General features: G+C 39.3%; 1 protein-coding gene across 2 annotated transcripts in view; it reads right to left on the bottom strand.

Annotated features, from left to right (window-relative positions):
* LOC126457806 (poly(A)-specific ribonuclease PARN-like) overlaps positions 1-27,693 on the bottom strand; it is a 300,822-nt gene that overhangs the window by 42,719 nt on the left and 230,410 nt on the right. Inside the window, exon 13 of one of the 2 annotated variants that reach the window (XM_050094420.1) lies at positions 14,865-14,941. In XM_050094420.1, the coding sequence (XP_049950377.1) occupies positions 14,865-14,941 (77 nt within the window). Of the gene's footprint in view, positions 1-14,537; positions 14,942-27,693 lie in introns of those variants that run through there. The other variant, XM_050094419.1, reaches the window with a different exon arrangement.

Below are 27,693 nucleotides of genomic sequence, written 5' to 3'. Positions count from 1 at the left end.
AATATTTACCAAAAATCTCTTACAGAAACCTTCTCAGCTTTGTAACTAACTACATATAGCATACTTTATGAACTATAAGATGGACTTTTTTCTCTCTGATAAATTGCCTCCAAAATTCAGATGCGTCATACTCGAAATTAATATAAAAACGTCCAGTGTTTGATTTAAAATTTCTGCCAGTCTTAAAAATAGTCATATATTCAATGCTGCGGAAACCTATCTCTATCTGGCAACACTGGATTCAATTGGCAGTAGCAGTGCACCAATGTGACGAACATGAGTTGCGGGGATTCACAAGCTTGCTAACACTGCTCCCTCCCGCCTCACCATCACAACATTGCAGTCTACAGTGCCAATGAACTTGAATTGAAAGTGATTTACGTTATCGGTAACACTACAATATTTTTGTTAAAAGCTAGTTTCGCAATGGAAAAAAATAAAAGGTATCAATACGATGTGGGCTATAAATTGTAAGTAATAGCATATGCAAAAGAACATGGGAACAGAGCTACTGAGCAACATTTCGGTCCTCCACCAACAAAAAAAAACATTGGCAACTGGTGGGAACTAAAGAAGAACCGAAAAAAATGAGGAAGACATGCAAATAGAGTACTGGATGCAAAACGGCCAAAACCATTAGATGAGGTATTGAAATAGATTCAAAGACACCATCAAAATGGCACTGGAATTAATACAAAAATTATTCAAATACACGCTTGTAAGCTAGCAGTACAGTAGAACTTTACAGACTTTAAGGGTGGAGTTTGTTGGTGCTACAGGTTTATGAAGCATCATGGTCTTAGCAAGCGGACCAAAACCAAATATCTCAGAAAATGCCACAAGAGTATGAAGAGAAAATATTATCTTTCTATCACTTTATTACCCAACACTGAAAGAAAACCAGCGTGGAACTAAGCCAAATAGCAAATGTGGACGAAACTCTTTCAAAATTTGATGTGTCGAGTAAAAGAACTGTTGCCAGGAAGGGTGCTATAACTGTAACTATGAAAACAAGAGGACATGAAAAAATGTACCACACTGTTGCCCTTTCATGCTGAACTTGATCCAGTCATCATTTTCAAGTGCAAAACAATGCCAAAACCTTCTGAAATGCTGCCAGTTGGTAATGGTCACATACATGACAAGGGTTGGCTGGATGAGACTGGTATGAAATTATGGATTAACAGAGTGTGGGAGAGAAGCAAAGGTTCTTTATTGAAGAAGAATTCTCTTGTTGTGCTAGATCAGCTTAGAAATCATTTGAAAAATTCTGGATGAGACTGATATGAAATTATGGATTAACAGAGCATGGGAGAGAAGGAAAGGTTCTTTATTGAAGAAGAATTCTCTTGTTGTGCTAGGTCAGCTTAGAAATCATTTGAAAAATTGTGTGAAATAGAGATAAGGAAACACAGAGTTTGCTGTTATTCCAAGAGGACTTACTTCACAACTGCAACCTCTTGATGCCTTGATAAATAAATCATTTAAAGTGTATATAAGACAGGAATGGAATAAATATGATGAATGAAACCCAAGATGAATTCATGTCGAAGGGAGCTTTAAAACGACCTTTCAAGAAGTGTGGCATAAATAACGTTCTTGATGGCTGTGAAGACCATCTTACGTATGAAGAGGAAAATGACGAAGATGAAGAAGAAGAAAAAGAAGAAGAAGAACAAGAAGAAAGTTCAGATGATGATTTTACAGGGATTTTAAAGGTCAGTTCAATTTTATAAACTAAGATTTTTTTTAGTCTGGCTTTGCGATCTAATAATAAAAAAATGGTAAAAATGTTATTTTAAAAAAAATTCTTCCAAAATAAGGTGCACCTCAGAGTCCTTAGCAACTCATAGCACGTAAAATACAAAAGTATTTACGTAGTCTACATGTATACCCGCTAAAATGTGTCTTTTTTCCTCTTTAAGATGGTGCATCGTACTTCACTGTAATTAATATGGTTTGTGTCGCAAGTACACAAACATACGCAAAGCTATGCAGTCCTTCCTGAGCACTGCCAGACAGTCATGATGTTGCGTCCAGGCCTCATGTGAATTTTAACAAGTCCGCATGGTCTCACGGGCTCACCTCATGACCCCACACTACATTCCAGCGATCAGTCAGTGCTATACTGGCTGACCTCCATGCCATCGCATGTGTACATCAAGCACTGCGTATGACCAAAATCAATAATCTCTGCTCTCTTTACAGTCCATTGTGTTGAAAAGAATATTAAGGGAATCATTTACAGTGCAGTGATTACACCGTACTTCACTGTCTTAAACATTTCATTACTGGCTGATGGTTGTGATCAGAGCCTACATACCTCACAACTACCGAGTTTATAAAGCAAATAAAGATGAAAGGAACTGCTAAAATTTTTTATGTACATATTGACATTGTGATATTTTCCAAAAAACTATTATTTCTGCACAAGTGGGAGGGAAGCATACGTATCAGTTTTCTTTGTGTCTTCATCAGAACAGCTTTCTCACGTTTCACTATCTAGAAACAAATCCTGTTTGTGCAATAATGGTATAGTTAAAGCCCATATAACATAATCTTAGATTGTTTTAAAGTAAACAGAATCCCTTCCAAATAAAATTCTACATATGGCAACTAAATAAAGAAGAAGAGGTTGTCGGTAAGCTAATTCAGTTATTCATATGAGTATCTTACTCATATGTTGCAGAAAAACTTTACAGTTTAATTCATAATCCTACAATCACAGCGAAGAATTAAGATGAACACAACTGCAAAATTTTCAGAGCTCATTCAGGGATACAGAGCATATTTTGAAATAGATTTCAAGTAAAGAATACACACAGAGTTGTTTCTACTAAGTACTGTATTGAAAATCATAGTAATATTGCAAATTCGATCGTTTGTTTTTCTGTTATCTTTTCATGACAAAACCACTGACCGATTTTGGTGAAATTTGATACAGATGTAGCTTGAACACTGAGGAAGAACATATATTGCTTCAGTGAGTGAGTAGTACAACATATTTACTGATTTGAAGGGGATTATGCGAATTGGGGGAAATTTTTACATTCTCAAAATGCTATTTGACTTTATAACTTTTATCATATTTGTGAAAATGCATTTATTGGTTGGTATGTTCTCTCTAATACAATTCAGCATAACGCATATAACACTTATAAAATCCTGAACGTTTTTAATCCATGCTTCCATACTATAAAATATTACACACACAAAAGTAACTCTACTTGTTATGTGATTTCAATGAAATTTGCTACGGAGATAGATTGAACCCTGAAGGAGGTCAGGTTGACCTTCAAGTGGATGGAACAAATTTTTTTACATCATTGAACATAAACCATGATAAATAATTAGTAAATTTGTTGCAAAATGTACACATCGTATAAGGTATAGCTAGTTCAATAGCATGAAGCATGGATGTATGCTCCAGCCCACACCCTATGTGCACCACTCAGCTGTGATACTAGTCGCGCTGTGTGGTTGTGCATTTGGGCACATCATGAGCTATGCTTACCCGAACAGGCAGACACAGGAGGGCAACTGACATTCTTTCTTTCTTTCTGTGGCCTTGTCCTGCTTCAACGCAGGGTCGGCCTTGTTATTACGGATTTGGCAGTGTTAGTTGCAGAGGGTAGCCAGATGCCCTTTCTGCCACCACCCCGAAGCCCCTGGGACGTAAGTAGTGAACCCCAACTGTCTGTGCCTAGTGGGGAAACAGTGTGAACATCTTCAAATGTCTGTGAGTCATGTAACTGAGGCGGAACGTGGCAACCAGCCTGTTATTCACCTAGCAGGATGTGGAAAACTGCCTAAAAAACACATCCAGGCTGGCTGGCATACCGGCCCTAGTCATTAATCCGCCGGGTTGATTCGATCCGGGGCCAGCGCGCCTACCCGAGTCCAGGAAGCAACACATTAGCGCTCTCGGCTACCCTGGTGGGTATGAGGGCAACTGACATTATTGCACATAAAATAGCTTACTTACTCATCATTACAAAACAACTGATTTACAACTGCAGCAGCAGGAAACATTAGTGAATAATAATTACATTTTGATTTCTTGTCTCCACCTCTCTCAGCATGGAACACAAATATTTAGTTATATGCACATATAGGCAAAATTTCAATCTTTGATTATCAAAACCATTGAGAATCTAACAAAACTGCATTACATGGTCATGCTGAGTTACTGTGTCACAAGGAGATGTGCCACGTACTGCCAAAGACAAAGGCTCAGCAATTGGTGCAAATATTCCATTGTCAGAAGATTGAAACATACTGAGACAAAACATTAAAATTTCTATGAGAAATGTTTAGCTTTTAAGTCAAGAATTCCACAACTTTCACAGTTATTGCATTACTTATGTAAAAATCATTGGAGGGGCACTTCTTTCTACTCATTCCTTTTCTCACTACACTATTTTGTGCTTGAAATTCTGCTGCGAATAAATAAACAAATAAAAGAAGAAAAGGCGTACTATCCACTATTTTTTTTACAATTAATGCTCATTATTAACAAAAAGGCATGTTAATGACTTTAATTACACATACTTCAAACATTGTTTGAGTTATTTCTGCTTATGTGAATGAGATAGGAAGGCAAGGGATCAACACTGGCACTGAATAAACTGGCCTGCAGAAAATGTTTGAGGCCTGAAATGAAGAAAGTTTTGCATAAAAACCTCATGATTACAAACAAATTCTGTCACCACCTCTACATATTAAATTGAGCCTAATGAAACAATCTGATAAAGTCCTCCACAAAGATGAAGAATTTTTGATGTACCCCAGTCTGATCTTAAATTCATCTATCATGATGCAAAACTGAAAGAATGCTTTTTGATGGACCTGGAGTTAGAAATGTGATGCTTCATTCCATCTCTGAATCAAAAATTACTGTCAGTGAGAGGGAGGTTCAATTCGTAATTAGGCAGCAAAAAGGCTCCATATTATATTTATCTTGTAGCCAACAAGCTGAAAAAATTCAGTAAGTCTGACATTTTATGAGCCTTAAGATCCATTTTATTAACAGTCACCTTCATTTTTTCCCTAAAAGTTTGGATAATTTCAGGGATGAACAAGGTGAGGACTTCCCTCAACACCTCTAAGTAACTGAAACAACTGGGGCTGCTAGAACACCAATATGATTGAAGATTACTGTTGTTCATTTAACCAAGACATGCAACAGGCAATTCACTGGATAAAAGGCTATATAAGATGCTTGAAGGAGAAAAAAGAAAGAAAATAAGGGTGGGGGAAGGGGGGGGGGGGGGAGAGGATTGAGGATGGGTAAGGAATCAGTGCCCTAAGAACCCGTAAGATTACAAGTTACTTAAGGAAAAGTAATCAAAAAAGTGTATTTTGTAGGTTGGTGTAAATACTACATTCCTCTTCAGACACCTCTATGGTGAACTTTTACGCCAGAACAAATTTAAAAAAGTGTGAATATGCCAGAGTTTCTGCAATTTAACATTATGAAACATAATCACTTCATCTTGAGAAGGTATCATTCCTTCGAGAAAAATGTAGAACATGTGACAACCTGCACCTTGTAAAGTGCTACTACCTGTACAGTTTTTATAATTACTTTGAAAGAAACAGTAACAAATACAGAACAGCAGTAGCAATTAACTACGTCGGCATGCACTTGTAAGATCCGAGATCTGAGTATGCATTCACTTGTTTCTTACAATTCCCCTCACAAGCATGTGACATTTGCCAAAGACTATGCATAGAATGTCACAGACGAAGCTGTTCTGCCACTTGCTCCTAAAGTTTACAACAAATGTTTTTGTTCTACACTGTGCAACTAGGAAACTCAGTCAATGCAGAAGCTATCATTATTCAAACTTTTGTGGCAAACTGGTCAAAACTTTACTGAAAATAATCGCACACATACTCAGGAAAGCATTCCTAGTGCATCAGTTGCAAAGCACATAGGACATAAAACAAGCTTGCCAGAATGTTTCACAGCAAAGCCTACCAGTCAAATTGTGCAATATTTGAAAATGCAGTTTCTATTCCTTTTAAGGAGTTCAACTGTCATTACTGCAAAGGTTATTACTTGTTAGAGAATTAAAATAAGTGTGTCAAAATAAGCTTTTAAATTTAAAGCTACTGATCAAATGGTGAACTTTTGAGGCCAAGGAAATATCTACATTCACAGGCCTCTAATGTTAAAAAAGTATGCATGCAACCTCTCATGACACATCTCAATGGAATATAAATAAAAATTGGAAAGACAGTATAACAAAGTCCTTTATAAAAAAAAAAGTTCAAACTGGGACTTGAAATCTCATGGTCTCAGAGGCAAGGTAGAGACAAAAATAAGCACAACTCTCAAATGCATGAGAAGAGAGGTAAAGTTCTTCACGAAAGCAGTGCCAGAGAGGCAAGGAGCCCTAAAAAGGACAGAGAAATGTTCTTGCACCACCTTTATTAGTATGAGCCCCCTGTACCTACAACACAGAAATTTCTGAAATATCTGACAATAGTTGATTGATAGTTGTGCAAAAGGTGCAAAAACATTCTTTTCAATATAATTGGAAAAGAATTATCTAATAGGATGACGTTCATTCTGTCTCATAACTCACCTGTCCACTTAAGTGCAGGTGTACACACAATCCCACAGCACAGTGGCAAGCACTTAAATGGCACCATCCCACAAGAACCTTTAAAACGACTGCCAAGAAATGTAGCATTATATGAGAGAATCAACATCAAAAAGCACCTATTATCTTGCTTATCAAAACCACATATCAAAGTGCACTATAAGCAGAGTATAACAGCAGTAGCACTTACATGTCTTTTGTAGAAAGTGCTAGAATGGGAATCTAATGGTTTTGAACCTGGGAACCACCCCTGTCAGTGGATAATTCAGCATTGTATTTTTGTTGAAGTTCCTGCAATTCATACTATTGGCCTTCATTACTAATGATAAAGTTTTCAACAGGCACAAAAACTATGTTTGAAGGGACAAAAATCAATGCCAGCCCTAACTCTTGTTACCATCAACGATTCTCTATCAACTTGTGGAGAATAACAGTACAATGTCTACAGGATCTTATTTTCTGCCATTCAACCAGATCTGTCCATGTAACCTGGTTTTCATTCAAGAAGTGTTGCCACAACTGTTGCATATAGTGCCTGCAAGAGAATGTGTTTTCTACTTGCCAATGCCTCAACCCACTTTCATGATGATGTCCTAGTTTTTGACAAAAGATACTTTATTTGTCAGACTGGGTAGAAAAATCCTGTCTTGGGATCAGCTTGACGGCTGGATCGGTTTTAAATTGTTGTATACTAAACAGCATGGTCGTCAGTGCCTTGGTCAGTTTGACGAAAGAAACCAAGTGCTGTGGATTCCCCCCCTTTCCTGCGGATGTACATGAAATAGTTGGTGTATGAAACTTCAGCTGAAACCAATTCTGACCTAACTGGTAGGTCCACAGATACTTGTCTCTAAGTGCAATGGATACAAGGGGTACTTGAAGAGTGTGACAACATTTTCAAAGGTTGTAATATAACAGCAGCAACCACGAACATGATGAATACATATGTGTTGAAACTGACACTAACCATGTTCAACAGTTTCTTCAAGCAGTAGGAAACTGCTATGTGATTTGAATCATTTGAAATTCTTTGTAAGTCACTCGTTCCCCCAGTGAGCGAGTGTCGGTGAGGGGGTGGCAGTGGGGCGGGGTGGGTGAGCAAGGGAGGTGGAGTGAAGAAGAAAGTGAGGGGAGGGGAGGGGGGGGGGGAGAAAGAGACAGAAGGGGCAGGGGACAGAGAGACAGGCAGGGGGCAGAGGGGGGGAGGGGGGAAGCAGGTGAGAGAGATGAAGGTGTGAGGAATGCAGGCAGAGGACAGTAATTTTTATCTTGGAGCCTTTGTTTCTTTTATATTCTTTGTTCTCTTTTTCTAGAAGTGCTTCTTACATGTGATGTTACACTGTGTGTGTGAGCGAGTGTGACTCAGTAAGTTTAGATATTTGGTTAATTTTTCACTATAAATTATTAAAATCTAATAGTTGTTGGCCATGGTTAGGCTGTGCAGTTAAGAAAGATGCTATCTGCATCTTATCTCCCAGTACCTTATCCACATCTACATCACTTTTATCTGTATCTGTGGACCTCATAATTTACACTGCAGAGAGTAAATACACAGAGGTTATTATTAAACTTTCGCTATTTGAAGCAGTGTAGAAGGAAAAATATTTAAAGTATGGGTGCTCAACTTTATAGGAATGATGTTCACAGTGCACTGCAGAATGTGTGTCGGTGTCACTACTTGCCGCTAGGCACTGGTACTGATACAGTGATGTACGGTTGAAACACAAGCATCAGGGTCTGGACAAGGTGAGCAGGGCTTTACTAATAAAGCTGTTTTATCAAAAGAACAGCAATAGTGCTGCTGTTCTTCACAAATGTCAACACATTAAAGGAATATGAAAAGGTCCTCTTTCAGCACTGGGGTTGTTGAACACAATATGGAAGTTTGAATTGGCTGATCGTTCCAAATTGCATCCCCACCAAGATCATCAGATTTGGACCCATGTGATTTCTGGTTGTGGTGTTACATGAAGAACAGGACATATTAGTTGGACACTAACGTGTTGGAGGGTGAAAATGAGTATAACAAGGGACTTAGCCAACATTCCTCCCGAGATGTTTTGGGCAGCAGAGTAATCTCTAGTTCAGTTCCAGGCTGTCCTGGATGCAGATGGTTGTCACATTGAGCAACATTTGTAACCTGAAATGTAAACATGGTATGCAACTGACAAATTTTACCCTTCCACGTGGAAGTTAGAATGTGCTCCTTTCAATGGTTTATTTGTTATTTCTCTTCCACACATCCTTACAAATATTTTCCTTGAGGGCCCTCTCAAGTAACGAAAGTTTAATTATAAACACCTTGTACGTAAGGCCAATCATGACTAGGTGTCTTTCAGTTACAGTTTGCAGTAGTAATTACTGACACAGATTTTGTGAAATTTTTCTCAGCATTGGGGAGTAAAATGACACTGTGTTACAAGTTAATAGTCACATCTTGCATGTTATAAAATGCTAGTCATCTAGCTTTTTTATCAAATGGGCAATTATTCACCACAATGTTATACCATATTAATAAGCCACGGCCACCAACTAAGTAAGCCCTGGATTCTGTATGTGTCAATATATTTAGGAGAAACATTGACAAATTCACTGATTTTCTATCACACATTTTATACTGTATGTAATACACAAACAGTTGAACCATGAAGCAATTATTCAGTGGTTTAACTGGCCAAGAACAGCCTCCACATCACTTTCTAAGAGCTGTGGTAATTGAATGAAGCAGGAAAATGAGAGCTGTGAGGCAAATAGAGGTAAAAATGAAGTAGGATGCAGATGTAAAAGTTGCAGAAAATGAAGAAGAAGGGGCTTGTGGAGGGTCAGTGATGTCTACAATCTTCAGGACATTGAGAATTCAAGCCAATATAGCGGCATCAATCTAAAATGGGTAATAATAATGACCGAATAATAATAGTAATAGTAATAATAATAATAATAATAATAATAATTATTATTATTATTATTATTATTATTATTATTGGCTTGCAATGGAAACAGTTGAAAATTGTAATACTGACACTGAGCTTTAACTTTTAACCACACAGTTAATATTACTACAGAACCACACAATTAATATTACTACAGATGTCTGCAAATACACCGGTGGGCATCAACATTGGTGTAGGCTACTATCCACAAAGCAAATAGTACTGCAGGTATCTGCATCCATGAAAACCTGTACTCATAGTGCATGATATGTTCTATGTAACATCAAGTAATTCTGCAATAATGCACGGGGCTGGTTTGTTACACATATACATTCCACTAGAGCTCATGGAGCCGCCATGAAAATTCTGAGGTAAACTTTGTTTCCACAGAAAACACTGCTCATCCAGGAGGGTTCTAAAGGATGTAGGATAACCACTAGGCAGTCAAGTGACCCACAACTGCTGGTGTAAGTCATGGAAGTGAAATGGCGTGTATGTACTAGTTGATGGTGTGGAGTCAGCATTGTACAACAGAGTGAAGTATGATGTGGCAGAAAGAATCTATTGTGTCTATATGCACTAAGCACCCATAAGCACACAGTGAGTGAAATTGCCCTATTTGTTTGTGTATCAACATGGACTGACCAAAGTGTCTAAATGGAATGGCATACCAGTCACAGTAATGTAAAATGGCAGAAGAACAATGGTCATAAAAAGATCAGAAACAAGAGTCACTGTCAGTGGTAGTCAGTTTTAAGTTCACCAGGAATTGCTGCTGATAATGAACGCAGGTCCATCTCAACCACTTTCTGAGCGAACAGTGTGAATGAAACTAAAGGCAGTGCACTTTTGGAGTCAAGTACCTCACAAAAGGCCACTTCTCACGGTGGCACAAACACCTGCTCATTTTCAATGGGCCAGAACAGGGATAGCTGCTGACTGGAGGGGTATAGTATGATCCAACAAGTCACATTGTTTAGCCCACAGTGTGTGGAAGGCATAATTCAGGGCAGGTATGTTCTGCAATGTTTCGAGGGAGTTTTTCGTAACATGACATGGGCTCACTCATATAGGTCACTGGGAACATGAGCTAGGATGTTTATTTCAACATTCACAGTGAGCAAATTTTTTCTTTCTTCTCCATCTTTATGATTAATATGCCGAGGACTACAAATGTCCAAGACAATAACAGTTATCCTCACTTGGATGCGTGCATACATTTCTGATTTCATGAACACTCAGGCAGCCTACTGCACCTCGAATAGCTCAGTGAATCATCCACTCTTAATCATAAAGAATATGTCTAGGACTATCTGGAACAGAAGGTGAAACATAGCGACCAAAATCACGGTGACATTGTAGCTCTACAGGATCTAATCAATGAATGGCTTCGGCTAGGCATAGCATATCTGAAAAACTTGCGGATCTCTATGTCGCCAAACTGATGCCAATATATTAAAACTAGAGGTTGTGTTACATGGTATTAGCATGATAGCTCCATGGAGTGACTAATGTAACAACTTCAACTTCATTGGTTGCTACTGCTTATTATTATTACTATTACTACTATTTACACAAATACACCTAACAAACCATTAGTCAACTTGGGGAGTTCTCACACTAGTACCACATAGCGTCATTTGACACACATTGCTGAATAAAGGCAACATATAATCTTACAGACGCATTACAGTCTTCAGATTCGTGCATCCAAGCTGCTCCTGCATGTTTTCCAAACACCTTCCACTGGACCATTATCTCTAGTTTTTTTCTTACCTCTTGGAATCCAGCAAAGAACTGTTTGGGTTCATCTAACATCTGTAAACACAGTTAAATCTCTAAAACACATATTGTTTTAATTGCAGTGATGTGATCTTCAACTCTATTGTGTCCTGTAACGCATCAATCTGTTTTCCCATTTCTCCAGCAAACTCACATCACAAATCTCTCCACTGTATACTCAGCAAACCACAGCTTTTATAATAGCCACAGATTTTATAATAGCTTCATATTAATAATCTGTGTCTCATTGTATGAGACACAATTTGTAATACACACTGATTGCCAGCTTTCAGTTTTGGACAAACTGGAAGTTTAGTTTTCAAAATTCCGTTCTGTAACCAAAAGGAAACCAGCTAATTTTTACTGTGTTAAAAAAATTACTCTCTTTCTCTCTCTGTCCATCTAGTCTTCTTCAACTTCCTTAAATACAAAAACACATCAATTGATTTTATGACTTTGTTATTAATTTGCACAATTTTTTGATCAATATGATGCTTAGAATTTGTTTCAGGTGTACTATAACCGAATCCAGGCCTACTTTCAAACTTGCTCAGTTAATTGCTTCCATATGGTGATGAAACATACCTACGCTTAAGGAAAACAATATAATACCATCAGCAGCAAAATTAACTGGTGTTTTTGGTAATATGAAATATCCCTGCCTCCTTCAGTTCTAAATTTCCTCCCAACTTGATGAAGACTAATACAATAGGTAACTTTGACGTACAGTACATATTCCTCAACATACTAGTATGGGTTGAATCAAATGCTTTTGCAAAATATACCTATCCCAGACAAATGGAAATTCCTACTTACTGTTCACTTGTACAGTTTCAGTCACAACTTGCAAATGCCCCAGTACATTATTTCCACTTACACAGCCAAATATTGCTTTGCCTGATTAAAACCTAATCATTTTTCTACGTAGTTGCAGACAATTTTAGAGCATATACTGTACATTATCGGGAAGAAGCTGGTACAACTATTGCTTTTTATGTCTTGTTTCTTATCTATTGAAGCTGAATAATAATAGCTTTGTATTAATTACAAACAGAAAATGATGGGTGGAACCCAGCTTCAGCGATCAGAGACAGTGATCATTTGTGTGCGAGTTGTGCTTCTGTGAATTTGTGTGTGTTTTCTACTTTAGAAGCAGGCCTTTTGGCCAAAAGCTCAAATGTCTAACAGTATTTTTGTTGTGCTAGTCTTTGCCTTCAGCTTAAACCACTTCTACTGACACACTATCTTCTCCATGTGGCTTCTCTTCCTTAATTCCTTGAACGAGTTTATAAATTTCACCTAAGTACTGTATGTGCATTTTAATCATAAACTGTTATTGCTCCAATTGCAGGCAATTTTCCATTTTTTCTGTATAAAACTACATACCAATTTTATTCAATATGAGAACAGCTATAAGGATTGTATAAAATAATTATAAGAAGAAGACCAGAAAGTGAATTTATAAGTGATTTTTAACTGAAATTTAATGTATATAATGCGGGAAATGCGAAAACTGTGTTCAACAGTATAAAAACAAAAGAAACTTGTTGATAATTTTTCTGACTGTACTCAAGGCAAGGTTCCATACATGTGCTTGAGAAAATGGCTAAAAATTGCTGGTATGAGAAAGTATAATTGAAAGTGTGCGAGTGTGACTTGACTTGAGAACATGTAAAACACGACTCCTATTTCCTAGAGCAACGGAAAAAGATTCTATAGGAAAACAGCAACTTTTGATGTCCCACAACAACAGAAAAAGATTCAATGCAAAAATAGTGACTTCTGACATACAAAAAGCCCAGAAATTATATGAATGCACATGTGCACATAAATCGTGGCTGGCGGGTTGACAATCCTGATTCATGTCTTCAACAACACAAAAATTTAAGGAAGTCTTGGAATGCTGGAACAATTTTCTCTCTGTTGTTAGTTACTATGAGATATGTAATCTTAAGTGAGAAACATTATTAATAGGCAACCTAAGTTTCTGTTTTGCCTTTCTCATACTCTTAACATTTAAAATTATTTCAGCTGTTTGCAAAAGTATTTTGGTTAAATAAATGCTCCTTTCGTCTGTTTGTATGTACATATGACCTATATCTTCAACATGCTGCTTCTTTAGAGCGTTTTATGTTTTATTTTGAGCCTATGATCACCATTTTGAAATTCTAAAGTGATTTAGGAATGTTACATCTTTTTCAACTTCATTATTCTTTGATAAAAAATAGATAACTGCATTTTTAGCTCTTTTGTCCTTACTATTTTGTATTTGGTTGTTAAGGGTAAGTTCATCATTGTTTTCGGAAAATCTAGTAATGTATAACCTCTGTCATTTTTGGAATCATATTTGAACTTCTCCATTAAAAGAATCATTCTTTAATTTCTAGCCCCACTTTCCCATTCAAATCCCCGCACCCTCCAAAACATCATTTTGTAGTTGTGTCATTTGCCAGCTGATGCGCCTCTTCATCAAGGTCGTCTAGTGCCTCTTCACCAAGGTCGTCTACCTCCACATCACAATGAGAGTGCATTGATATGTTAAGATGAACAATTTCCATGGACTATCATTCATTTATTTTTAAAACAAGTCTTTTAATTATGTCTGATTTGTTTAGAATCTTCCAAAAGCAGAATGCTTTCCTGCCCACATGCAGCAAGCATATTTGATGGAAGGACAAAACAGCAAGGGGGAAAAGCAAACTATACTTGATTTGGCAAACACTACATTCAGGAATTTTGCAGTACTCCTACCAGTAAAACAGTCAAACATAAAATGACTGTCCCTACTAGCTAAAGGAATCGAAGAAAACATATCCTTAACATCTGGCAGGAAAAAAATAACAAAACCAATGAAAAAGTATACTACCACATAATTTGTATACTATCAGATAATAGGTAACTACTGAAAGGAACTTCTCTTTGGCACGATACAAAGGACTGAGTTAAGGGTACTATTCCTGCAAAAAAATGCATCAGTTTGGTGCAGGACTTCTCTCTTCCTTCACAGAGAGCACTCATGATGTCATGCACTCAATCTTCATTAGCAGCTGTTTCCATCTTTCACATAAGTTCAGTTTTATGATAAGCTTGTCAGCTTGGCTTTTTTTATCACAGTTCATGCAATTTGAGCATTTATCTCAATTTTTATAATATACATTCATAAACTGAACATACACTTCAATGCTTTTTCAACATAGATATATTTAATATGCATTTTAAGACAGGATACTGACAAATAAAACTCACTGACACTTCACAATATTTTGTATATATATTTTTATACTTAATATCTAAGGTGATATGGAACACCATACCATTAATTTTATTTGTGTCTGGTGTTCTAAGCCTCTTTACGTTTTTGCACATACCCTTTCTAAGTAATTTCACTGCTATCCTCCAAGGGAGAGGAAATGTATGTGTGTGTACATCACCTGATATATGGCCAGAAAGGTAAGTCCAAAAATAAGACAAGGTAACGTAAGGAATAGGATAAGGAATAACTGAAGGAAACACTTTGAGATTAGTTCATGCCACAACACACCTTGATTAGGAACTTCCAACTCTTCATCTTCTTCTGGGATGGTACCAATCCCACCTTTTCCAGTGACCATGTCTTTCCTGAAAGCAAAATTAAAATTCAGCAACAACTTTATCCAGGTGATAAGGAGAAAAGAGGTCTATACAAGTTGCATGGATAAAATAATAGCTAAAAATAGCACTATAGCACACTGAAAAGTAATGCCTCCAAATTTTTTATTTGAAAGCTCTTAAGGCTTTACGAAAGAATTATTAACATTCTACATCTTCAGTCTTCATGTCTACATATTTGCAGCCCTCTGCCACTAGAGGGCTCCAAATTGTAGTGCATAACTTGACAGTGTGTAATGTCAACTATGCTGGTGTCTGAGAAATAGCATGCTGTAATCAAGTTTCGAATTCAAAGAGTTCATCCACATATGAAACACCCTCTCCTTCAGTGTGACAATGCCAGATGACACAAGAGCACAGTGAGATCTGCAACAATCTGACACACTGGGTTCACTGTCATCGGTCATCCTCCATGCAGTTCGTATTTGGTCCCATCTGATTGTCACCACCTTTTCCCACCAATACTTAAAAAACTTCAATTACTTCACTTTGATAGTGATGAGGTGGTGCATGCGGAGGTGAGGTTGTGGCCCTGTCAACAATCAAACATTCTGGTCTCTCACCGAGAGAAATGCTTTCATTGCCAGGTTGACTATGTTGAGAAGTAAATATGTAGACATGAAGAATAAAAATGTAGAATATTAATAACAATTGTTTTATTTAAAACACATTCCGAGTCTTCATATAAAAGGTTTGGAAACATTACTTTTCAGCATGCCTACATAAATACTTCAAATTTTCCTCCTACCATTCATTAGACATTTCTCTCCACAAACCAACTTATTAAATCAGTTAACAGTATTATTTGTTACAGAGTTAATAAAAACTGTGATGCTCTCTTCCATCATACATTATTCATAAGAAGCATTTCTTGTCCTTTCAGTGAACACTTAGCAAAAAAGTTATTTAATTAGTTAAAAATTTGTGTAATTTTTGGGCAAGGTACTTTATGTTCTGTAAGAATCAAATTTCCCATACAAACATGATTTTTATGCAGATTTTTAGCTACAGAAGTATCTCTGCTTTTGTAATGATTTACCAGATTATAAAATTATTTTGCTTTGTCTCTTTCACATCTTTTGAATTTATTCGTTTATTCATCCAAGATCGAGATCAATTTGGATTTTTGGTAAGGTGGGTGAATTTAACAAGTGTAAAGGTTTGCTCATTGAAGTTCGTCCACCTAAGCACTGTTAAGTTTTAGCCTACGGCGTGCTGAGACAAGCAGGCAACAGAATACAATTTCAGTCAGATGTAGTGCAAGGTAAGGAAGATTTTGTGGCCTTTCGACCATTTGAGGATAACAAGAACCACTGAAGAGTAGTATAAAAGTTTATTGGACAGTATTATTATGAGGGGAGTAAATGCATAATAGAAGTGAGCAACTGGGCAATACTGTCAATACTGAAAGGACCTTCCTTCCACATACTGATTACAGTAGAGTTGTTTTCAAAACAGATATGGTTTCTTCCATACATGAATATTAACAATGAAATTATGGACACACAATTGAAGAATGTTCATATTTAACTGTAAGAATTGCAGTTCATACACTTATTCAAACATTACCCATCCATGAAGATCAACTGTGCTTATTACCATTGATGCAAGATGCATGGACTTGCTGCTGTTTATACCATGCTAATTCAGCCTTTAGGGTCTTCAAAAGTTTGATTACCATCATGAATGTTAAGACTGGTCTGTGTAGACTAAATGCTGAAAAAGTCACTGGAGAAGTTGATTGGATTTTGACTGAGTGACTCTCTCTAACTCTCACATTGTCAACATCTTAAAGCAGGATTATTACACAAAAACAATAAAAACACAAACTGCTGACCTGTCTCCTGAATGAAGAAAATTCCTATTTACGCACATCAAAAGATGTTTTGCATCATCCCGGTTCCCAGAACTCCTGAACATAGATGCTAACTGTGGATATTGTATCACAGACACCGTCCCTTTGACTGTTCAGAGATGTCACTAAACCCGCCCAAGGATGTAAACAACCACGCATGAGCAGCACCTATTAGACAGAGGGAGTCCAAGCCGATCAGTTCCAGTCATTTCACCAGGAATGATGCCGTGTTGTCTGTAGTTCAACCATGCCTAGACGGTCAATACCATGAATCAATCATGCCCGCATTATTATTTTGTGCCAGGAAGGGCTCTCAGCAATGGAAGTGTCAAGGCGTCTCGCAATTAACCAAAGTAATGTTGTTCGAACATGGAGGAGATACAGAGAGACAGGAACTGTTGATGACCTGCCTCGCTCAGGCCGCCCTAGGGTTACTACTGCAGTGGATGACCACTACCTACGAATTACAGCTCGGAGGAATCCTGACACAATGCCACCATGTTGAATACTGCCTTTCGTGCAGCCACAGGACGTCATGTTATGACTCAAACTGTGCGCAATTGGCTGCATGATGCACAACTTCACTCCCAATGTCCATGGTCAGGTCCATCTTTGCAATCACGGCACCCTGCAGCACGGTACAGATGGGCCCAACAACAAGATGAATGGACTGCTCAGGATTGGCATCATGTTCTATTCACTGACGAGTGTCGCATATGTCTTCAACCAGACAATCGTCAGAGACATGTTTGGAAGCAACCCAGTTAGGCTGAAGGCCTTAGACACACTGTCCAGCAAGTGGAGCAAGATGGAAGTTCCCCACTGTTACAGGGTGGCATTATGTGGGGCTGACGTACGCCGTTGGTGGTCATGGAAGGCACTGTAATGGCTGTATGATATGTGAATGCCATCCTCCGACCAATAGTGCAACCATATCGGCAGCATATTGGTGAGGTTGACAATTCGTGCCCCCATCGTGCACATCTTGTGAATGACTTCCTTCAGGATAACGACATTGCTCGACTAGAGTGGCCAGCATGTTCTCCAGGCATGAACCCTATCGAACATGCCTGAGATAGATTGAAACAGGCTATTTATGGACAACATGACCCACCAACCATTCCGAGGGATCTCCACCGATTCGCCGTTGAGGAGTGGGGCAATCTGGACCAACAACACCTTGATGAACTAGTGGATAGTATGCCACAACGAATACAGGTAGGCATCAATGCAAGAGGACGTGCTACTGGGTATTAGAGGTATCGGTGTGTACAGCAATCTGGACTACCGCCTCTGAAGGTCTTACTGTATGGTGGTACAGCATGCAATGTGTGGTTTTCATGAGCAATCAAATGGGTGGAAATGATGTTTATGTTGTCTCTATTCCAATTTTCTGTACAGGTTCTGGAAAACTCTTGGAACTGAAGAGATGCTAAACTTTTTTTAATATGTGTATGACGAACATCAATGTTACTAGAATAATTCAATATTTTATTACAAAGAAAGTGCCATAATTTCCCACAACTCACAAATATCAAATTACAAATAAAGCCTGCAAGTGAGATCTAACACGGGACTCAAGTGTTGCCAGCAAGATAGCAACTCTATGGGTCATTTCTGGATGATGCACAGACCACAGCATCATAATTTCCTTGCTTTTCAAGGAACAGTGACTCCAATCAGTTACTGCACGTAATAAGTAAATGGCCAACCAATTTGTTAGTAACTTATGAGTTTTCAAATTTTCACATAATCAATAGAGTAAATAATGAAGATGAGCTAGTCGGTGGGTAAAAGAATTAAATAAATGTATGGGGTTCCCTTATCTCTCATTTGTTACCAGATAGTTTACACACACACACACACACACACACACACACACACACACACACACACAGAGAGAGAGAGAGAGAGAGAGAGAGAGAGAGAGAGAGAGAGAGAATTTTGCAACTGTCACACTTCTTACCAAAGCAATGTGATTAACGAAAGTTCACTCACAAAATAAATACATAACGAGCTTACTTCCATTTCTCTTCCTCCAAAGCTCCTCTCTCACTTTCCCGACAACAGACACCCTTTCCTCTAGTCAGCATCATTAATTCCTAACATACATGATCAGATAAAGAGAGAACTTGGAATAATGAGGTCATTAGAGACAATGCGTTTGTGTCGGCTGTACCATTTCTGGTTCTTGGAGCCATGACAGAAATAACATCTGAATTGAGCAAGGCTCTAACAGCAGACTTTTGACATCACAAGGCTCTCGAAGGAAAAGTGAGTCAACATAAACTACTGCATTTCGACTGGCTGCCATAGTGAAAGCTAGAGGGGACTGTCCTCTTGTCTGATTGTCTAATTGTTAAGCTTCTGATATCGTACAAAAGAGCATGGGAGACATAACATCATTTTATACTTAATTTTAGACACCAAAGTGATAAACCAAGGAGACAAGAATCACTTCATAAGAGGTAAATGAGAGAAGTAAAGAGACTGACAACACTGCAAGCAATATGGCAAATCTGTGTTGTTCTACTTGTATAGGCTGGTGTGTTTATCCCTTCCAGATGTTCTGTCCAAGTTTCAGCGCCATACAGCAATCGCGTCATTTTTGAGAATGCTATCAGAGAAGTTGAGTTTTTGTTGTGTGTTATGAAAATGGAACAGAGAAATTTAGAAAAACATTATGCAATCAAGTTTCATGCTGAACTTCTGAAATCTGTGAGTGTAGCCTTTGAGAAGTTGAAATATGCCTATGGGGAACATTCCTTATCCAGAGGACAAATTTTTATCTGGCATACATCATTTCTAGAAAGCCGAGAACACACTGAAGATGAACCTCACTTAGAGAGACCTTCAACGTCAAAAACTGATGAAAACATCAAATGTGTGGATGCTCTTGTGAGATCAGACAGATGTTTAACACTAAGGACGATGGGTGAACTGTTAAACTTTACAAAGATGTCCTCGAAAGGCTAAGAAAGAGGGTGAATCGAGTGACCACGGACACTGCAGACAAGTGGATGCTGCAACATGACAATGCTCTGTCACACAGCCAATTTCATCACGGAAGTTTTGACCTCAAAAGGCATTCCTGTTGTTCCACAGCCCATCTCTCTATTCGCCTGATCTGAATCCTTGTGGCTTGTGTCTTAAAAGGACATCATTTTGGGACTTTGGAGAACATTCAAAAGAATGTGATTGACATATTAAAAACCCTGCCAGTTGAAGCCTTTCAGCACCGCTACCAAGATTGTGAACAGTGGCTTTACTGCTTTACAGCTGCAACAGGGATCTATTTTGAAGAGGCCAATACTGTTGTTTGATTTTTTATCGACCAAAGGTTTTTTTTTTTCTTCAGTCTCATTAAATTTTCTCACACACCTCGTAGTCCAGTGAAACTGCCAGAAAAAAAGCCTGTACCTTGCAAAAGGTGGGGTAGAAGATTTTATTTTTTTAACTCGTTCATATTGTTGGAAAGGTTAGCAAAAGAAGTTTTGCCAACAAAATTTCTCTTGGGAAAACTTTCTGCAGTCAAAAAACTTTGAAAATGTCAGACTTTTTTCAGTTTTTTCAAAATATCTCAGTTTCATTTGCTCCTATCGCTTTGACATCTATTTTGTTTTTTAAAGAGCACAAAAATCTCTACAAATTTGATTCTTACCATTTTTTTCTACTCCCAGTATCTAAGGCACTACAGCACGTCAAAAAATACCATTTTTTTCAAATTTCGAGCAAAGTGGCACATTACCTAATTTTTGAACACTGTTATTTCAGTTTCTATTTGTGTAGTATAAACATATTACTCATTGTGTTATTCATTGGAATTTACCATCTCACTCTGCTGCAGGGCCAGGACAAACAGCATCATATTCAGTAACTACGAACACATTCACGTCGGATTGCATGAAGTTTATTTGTGTTACAATATGTAATAAGATTGCATGCAGGTTGCCGTACATTTTCTACAGTTGATTGACGTTAATGATCAGTTATAAGAAAAAGTATGTAGGAATTGTTCTTTAGCGGACCAAAGCGTATTTATTCTTTGGCCTTCGTTCCAGTGGAAGATGTGAAGTCAGGTGGACCGAGTAAATTTTTTGTCATTGATGGAGGGTACCTTATCCACAAAGTGACTTGGACTCAAAATGTTTGCTTCAAGTCAATAGCCCAAAGCTATGTTTCTTACCTGCAATGTCATTTTGGATCTCAATTTGCTATTGTATTTGATGGGTATCCATGTGAGGGAGACAAATGTAGCACAAAGAGTGCTGAGAGGATTCGTAGGTCCAAAAAACATTCTTCGGTTAACATTGTGGTTGAATCAGAGATGGTGAACCAAGTCCCTCAGGACAAGTTCTTGGACAACGAATGAAACAAGATGCGTTTGATCACACTTCTTAAAAAGAAATTTATGGAGTGTAGCACTGAATTGCTCCAGGCACAAGAAGATGCTGACGTTATGATTGTAACATGTGCCATTTCAAGAACCAAAGATTTTGGAAGTGTTGTCATTGTAGGAGAAGATGTTGACCTGCTCATGACAGGTTTGGGGCAAGGCATTGAAAACTTATTTTTCGTAAAGCCAGGAAGAAGAAATGCAGAAGACAAGTGGTTTTCCACTGCAGCTTACAAGTTTGACAGTGAACATATTCTGTTCACTTATGCCTTTAGCGGATGTGATACAACATCCGCTTTTTTTGGTCAAGGAAAAATTAAGTGCTGCAATATTGTTGCGAAAAATGAACACCTAACCTCAGCCCTTTGCACGTTCAATAAACCACGTGCTACCCATGTAGAAATAATAACAGCAGGAGAACAGGTTACTTTCGCATTGTATAGTGGAGGTGTCAGCAGTTCCCACACACTAGACCATTTGCGGTACCAGCTATTCACCAAGTCTGCCACAAAAAGTTAACTGAATCTTGCACGGTTGCCACCTACACAAGATGCTGCACATCATTCGTTGCGGACTTACTAACAAGTCCAAAGTTGGATGGGAAACTGGAAACCTCCTGAGAAATGGGGCTGGAATCACAGTGACCACGGTCCAATGCCCGTTATAATGAGCCAAGATCCAGCACCTGAAGCACTTCTTCACATTGTTTCATGCTTATGCAAGCTGAACTGTGGCGGAGCGTGCTCCTGCAGAAAAGCGGGTTTGAAATGTTCTTCAATTTGTAAGAAATACACTCCTGGAAATTGAAATAAGAACACCGTGAATTCATTGTCCCAGGAAGGGGAAACTTTATTGACACATTCCTGGGGTCGGATACATCACATGATCACACTGACAGAACCACAGGCACATAGACACAGGCAACAGAGCATGCACAATGTCGGCACTAGTACAGTGTATATCCACCTTTCGCAGCAATGCAGGCTGCTATTCTCCCATGGAGACGATCGTAGAGATGCTGGATGTAGTCCTGTGGAACGGCTTGCCATGCCATTTCCACCTGGCGCCTCAGTTGGACCAGCGTTCGTGCTGGACGTGCAGACCGCGTGAGACGACGCTTCATCCAGTCCCAAACATGCTCAATGGGGGACAGATCCGGAGATCTTGCTGGCCAGGGTAGTTGACTTACACCTTCTAGAGCACGTTGGGTGGCACGGGATACATGCGGACGTGCATTGTCCTGTTGGAACAGCAAGTTCCCTTGCCGGTCTAGGAATGGTAGAACGATGGGTTCGATGACGGTTTGGATGTACCGTGCACTATTCAGTGTCCCCTCGACGATCACCAGTGGTGTACGGCCAGTGTAGGAGATCGCTCCCCACACCATGATGCCGGGTGTTGGACTTGTGTGCCTCGGTCGTATGCAGTCCTGATTGTGGCGCTCACCTGCACGGCGCCAAACACGCATACGACCATCATTGGCACCAAGGCAGAAGCGACTCTCATTGCTGAAGACGACACGTCTCCATTCGTCCCTCCATTCACGCCTGTCGCGACACCACTGGAGGCGGGCTGCACGATGTTGGGGCGTGAGCGGAAGACGGCCTAACGGTGTGCGGGACCGTAGCCCAGCTTCATGGAGACGGTTGCGAATGGTCCTCGCCGATACCCCAGGAGCAACAGTGTCCCTAATTTGCTGGGAAGTGGCGGTGCGGTCCCCTACGGCACTGCGTAGGATCCTACGGTCTTGGCGTGCATCCGTGCGTCGCTGCGGTCCGGTCCCAGGTCGACGGGCACGTGCACCTTCCGCCGACCACTGGCGACAACATCGATGTACTGTGGAGACCTCACGCCCCACGTGTTGAGCAATTCGGCGGTACGTCCACCCGGCCTCCCGCATGCCCACTATACGCCCTCGCTCAAAGTCCGTCAACTGCACATACGGTTCACGTCCACGCTGTCGCGGCATGCTACCAGTGTTAAAGACTGCGATGGAGCTCCGTATGCCACGGCAAACTGGCTGACACTGACGGCGGCGGTGCACAAATGCTGCGCAGCTAGCGCCATTCGACGGCCAACACCGCGGTTCCTGGTGTGTCCACTGTGCCGTGCGTGTGATCATTGCTTGTACAGCCCTCTCGCAGTGTCCGGAGCAAGTATGGTGGGTCTGACACACCGGTGTCAATGTGTTCTTTTTTCCATTTCCAGGAGTGTATATTGGGGGTCAACTGTGAAAACGTGCCAAAATTTTTATATGAAGACAGTGAAGAAGATGTTATGGAGGATGTTGAGGAAACCGCTGACGAAATCAACGAACTTGCCGAGGCTGACTCGCTGTTTAAAGAAGGGGTCAATCTGGGATCAACTCTATGTACAGACCCTGAATCCGTAACTCAAGGTATTTCTGGTGACACTGAGGAACCTGGCCCATCAAAACGTTGGAAGTGATGCTCATATCTGTCTCAAGCGCGCTTAAGTGCGATATTACACGTATTGCACACCCAGAACTGTCAACATTTTTTAGTAACTGACAATGCATTTCAATTGTAATAAAGCTACTTTTTTTTAATGTCAACTGTGTGGCTTTTATACACAAGAATAATTACCTACCTAATTAGGCTGCCTATTGCAGCTAATAATAGTTCAGTTTCCTGAGACAAATTATTTTGTGTGTGCGTGTGTGTGTGTGTGTGTATGCGTGTCTCTTAATGATGTATTTTTATATTTATAGTTCTACAAATACCAGGGCAGAGGTGCCCCATAGTGAACTTGAGGTAGTGATGTAAGAATCACAATAGCTGGGTGCCCAGCAATCCTCATGTTGCATACAGAGAAATTGAATACCTGAAAGTGAGGTAGTAAATTCGAACATATAACATGATGTATAATGTATTTATACTACACAAACAGAAAAAATAGTGTTCAAAAATAAGGTATCTTACCACTATGCTCAAAATTTGAAAAATTGGTATTTTTTTAGGCGCTGTAGCGCCTTAGATATTGGGAGTAGAAAAAAATGGCAAGAATCAAATTTGTAGAGAATTTTGTGCTCTTTAAAAAAGAAAATAGACGTTAAAGCGATAGGAGCAAATGAAACTGAGATATTTAGAAAAATTGAAAAAAGGCCGAAATTTTCCAAGTTTGTTGACTGCAGAAAGTTTTCCCAAGCGAAATTTCGTTGGCAAAACACGGTTTTCTGATCTTTCCAACAATATGAACAAGTTGAAAAAATAAACTCTTCTACCCCACCTTTTGCAATTTGACTGGACTATAGTATCTCGTCAGTAATGTAATGTATGACTGTACAGTGAAGCAGTTTGTGCCAAACTAATCAGTATTAAGTCTGATGGCACAACATGAGAAAGTGCATGATTAAGCTCCATTATCTTCAAGCAAAGCAGATTATGTTATCAGTTCACAAATGTTTAATTTGTCTCCTGATTAGCTTAATAACATATATTCATCGTGTGAACTTAATACGTGCACACATGATAAAGCAACACTGCAGGAGCTAGCTTCTTACTTTCTCTAATAAAAAATGTTTGTAATAAAGAAACTGCTAACATCTCTATGAATTACAGCCTTCATTATTAAGCCTGGTTCACTGCAGCCTCTCATCTAAAGTACCTCTCATCTAAAGTAACAGACTTGAGACATTCAAATGGTTCAAATGGCTCTGAGCACTATGGGACTTAACTGCTAAGGTCATCAGTCCCCTAGAACTTAGAACTACTTAAACCTAACTAACCTAAGGACATCACACACATCCATGCCCGAGGTAGGATTCGAACCTGCTGACCTTAGTGGTGGCGTGGTTCCAGACTGTAGCGCCTAGAACCGCTCGGCCACCACGGCCTGCAGACTTGAGATGTACATACTACTTTTGTGCTGGAACAATGGCGCCAAATCAAGACACCTACTTTGTGGAACTAGTAGAACTTGTTTCAGAAAATGTCCCTCACATGTGCCGCTACTCCAGTACAAATGGAGATAGTGACGTGCTATTCGTGGTTACATTGAGGAGGAAATGGTACACTGCTTCTGTAACCACATTCCATTTATCAGCTTGCATTCAATGTTGAGGCATATATTGCATTCAATACAAGTTTTATGATTTGTCCAATGCTAATTTCTCAAAGAACCTTATTTCACTGTATACAGTGTGGAAGATTCATCCACACAGAAGAAAAAGGTCATGGTCAGTGTTGCCAGAACTATATACTTATATGGATGCTCATATATTCCCTGAACTCTTACGGGACTTGGTAAGAATGTCTTCCACGAGTAATGAGTGTGTTGGGGTGGGACACTACGAATGTAGTGTGTGGACATACAATGTGAGAAGGTGGGTCTCGCGGGAGGCGTGCGCAAGATAGTCCCTGCAGTCGCGCTATCCTCTGCGCCCTCGGTGGCTCGGATGGACAGAACGTCTGCCATGTAAGCAGGAGATCCTGGGTTCGAGTCCCGGTCGGGGCTCACATTTTCACCTGTCCCTGTTGATATAGATCAACGTTCGTTAGCGGCTGTATTTCATGATGAGAGAACAGTTCGTTGATACCGTCACTGTAGAAAGTTTGGCTTTCCTGTTGGAGTAACAACCTCAACTATGTTTGCATCGCTTCATCACTGTCAAGGTGAAGTCTTGTAGGTGTTCTTTAAGTTTTGGGAACAGATAAAAATCGAATGGGGGACAAGTCAGGACTATATGGACGATGATTGATGACAGTCAACTCAAAGCATCTGATTGTTGCAGAGCTTGTGTGTGGTCTGGCATTGTCTTGCTGAAGCAGAGGGTGCTCCATGTGTGGACAAACTATTAGAATTCGAAACTCCATTAAAGCATGTTGTTGCTCAAGCACTGACATAGTTACGCTATGCACTGTCATGTTACATGCTACAGTTTGGATTCACCTAGTGATAGAGGGTGGCAAAGGGTTGTAAATATATGTAAAAACTTTTAGGAGTTTTTACGTAAAAAATTCGGAGGCATTGATTTTCAGCATACCTTCATACATGCGCTGATAAATTGCCACTGCTGACAATACACTATGTGAAGAGAATTCTCAGCATTGTTAATGAATTGGTAGTGCTCCTCTAGAACAATGGAATTCATGAGGCTCCCTGTTATATGATCACTGAATCTCAAGCTGGTCACAGTTCTAAACCATCTATTCAAAAAATACTGTAACACACCTTTGCAGATCAATAAGGTACGCACCAACTTTGAAATATTTCACGGTAATGTTACAAACAGTTCCAAAGTGGTGAGAAATGCAATTTCTGAAACTAAATGTGTTATATGTTATTAGTATCATCTTTCTCGAGTATAAGATAAGTGCAGTCTCTTTGCTCTACAGTGTGAGTCATTAACTATTGCCACCTAGAAAAACTCCGAAAGATGGTAGTAGCTGAAAGTTTGCGGGACGAATGTTGTATGGGACAACGGGGGCCATAATATGACACTGGTGGGATTCCATAGTTCAGTACTTATTTTCTGATAGCGGCTATTGAGACAAATCCAATGATGTGTAACAGTAAGGTCTTTGAAGGTCAATGAAGGTCAAAAAGGTGGCATGAACATCAATTTACAGAAGGTGTTCGAAGCAATGACCATTGGTATCAATGCAGTGTGGAATCCTCTTATGATGGATTGAGTGGTATTCCTTATCACTTGGGCACTTATCAAAGCATATGCTCTGACAACTCTCTCTCGTATATCGTGCAAAATAGTAAATATTCGCTGAATACGGTGTATCCATCTAATGTGCCATTGACATGTAAACACCATTCGACAGTTTCGCAATACAACACTAATAGGAACGGTAAGACTAGTATCATCGAATCAAGCAAAAGTGAGTGAACTATTCCTATGAAGAACAAATCGATATGCATCTCATTTACAGAGAATGCCAACGAAATTCAGTGAGAGCTAGAGACTTATACACTGAAAGATGTCCTCAACGTACTAACCCTACATGTCATACATTTAAATATGTGGATGATAAATTGAGAAAAACTGGATCTTCAGCGCATCGGAAACGTATCTGGCAAAGGAAAGTTACTAACGAGGAAACGGAAATTGGTACTCTCGCCACTGTGGTTTAAGATTCTTGTGTTAGTTCGCGTCAAATCACAAGGGAATCTGGCATGAGCCAGAGTAGTGTGGTTTGTGTTCTGCATCGTCATAAATATCATCCTCACCATATCAGTCTCCACCAAGAATTAACTGGTACGGGTTGCATGCGTCGCACTGAAGTCTGCCGATGGGCTCAACTTCAGATTCAGAGGGATGACCCATTTATTAATTTCATTTTATTCACTGACGAGGCTACATTCATGAACCATGGAAATGTTAATTTGCATAACATGCACTATTGGGCAACTGAAAATCCATGTTGGCTGCAGCAAGTTGCATACAAAAAACTGTGGTCGGTGAATGTATGCTGTGGGATTCTGGAAGACAGAATTATG

This window comes from Schistocerca serialis, chromosome 2 (assembly GCF_023864345.2).
Source record: "Schistocerca serialis cubense isolate TAMUIC-IGC-003099 chromosome 2, iqSchSeri2.2, whole genome shotgun sequence".
In the NCBI taxonomy this organism is placed as follows: Eukaryota; Metazoa; Arthropoda; class Insecta; order Orthoptera; family Acrididae; genus Schistocerca; species Schistocerca serialis.
Note: the sequence above shows the minus strand (reverse complement) of the source record. Positions and strands in the feature narration are given on the sequence as shown.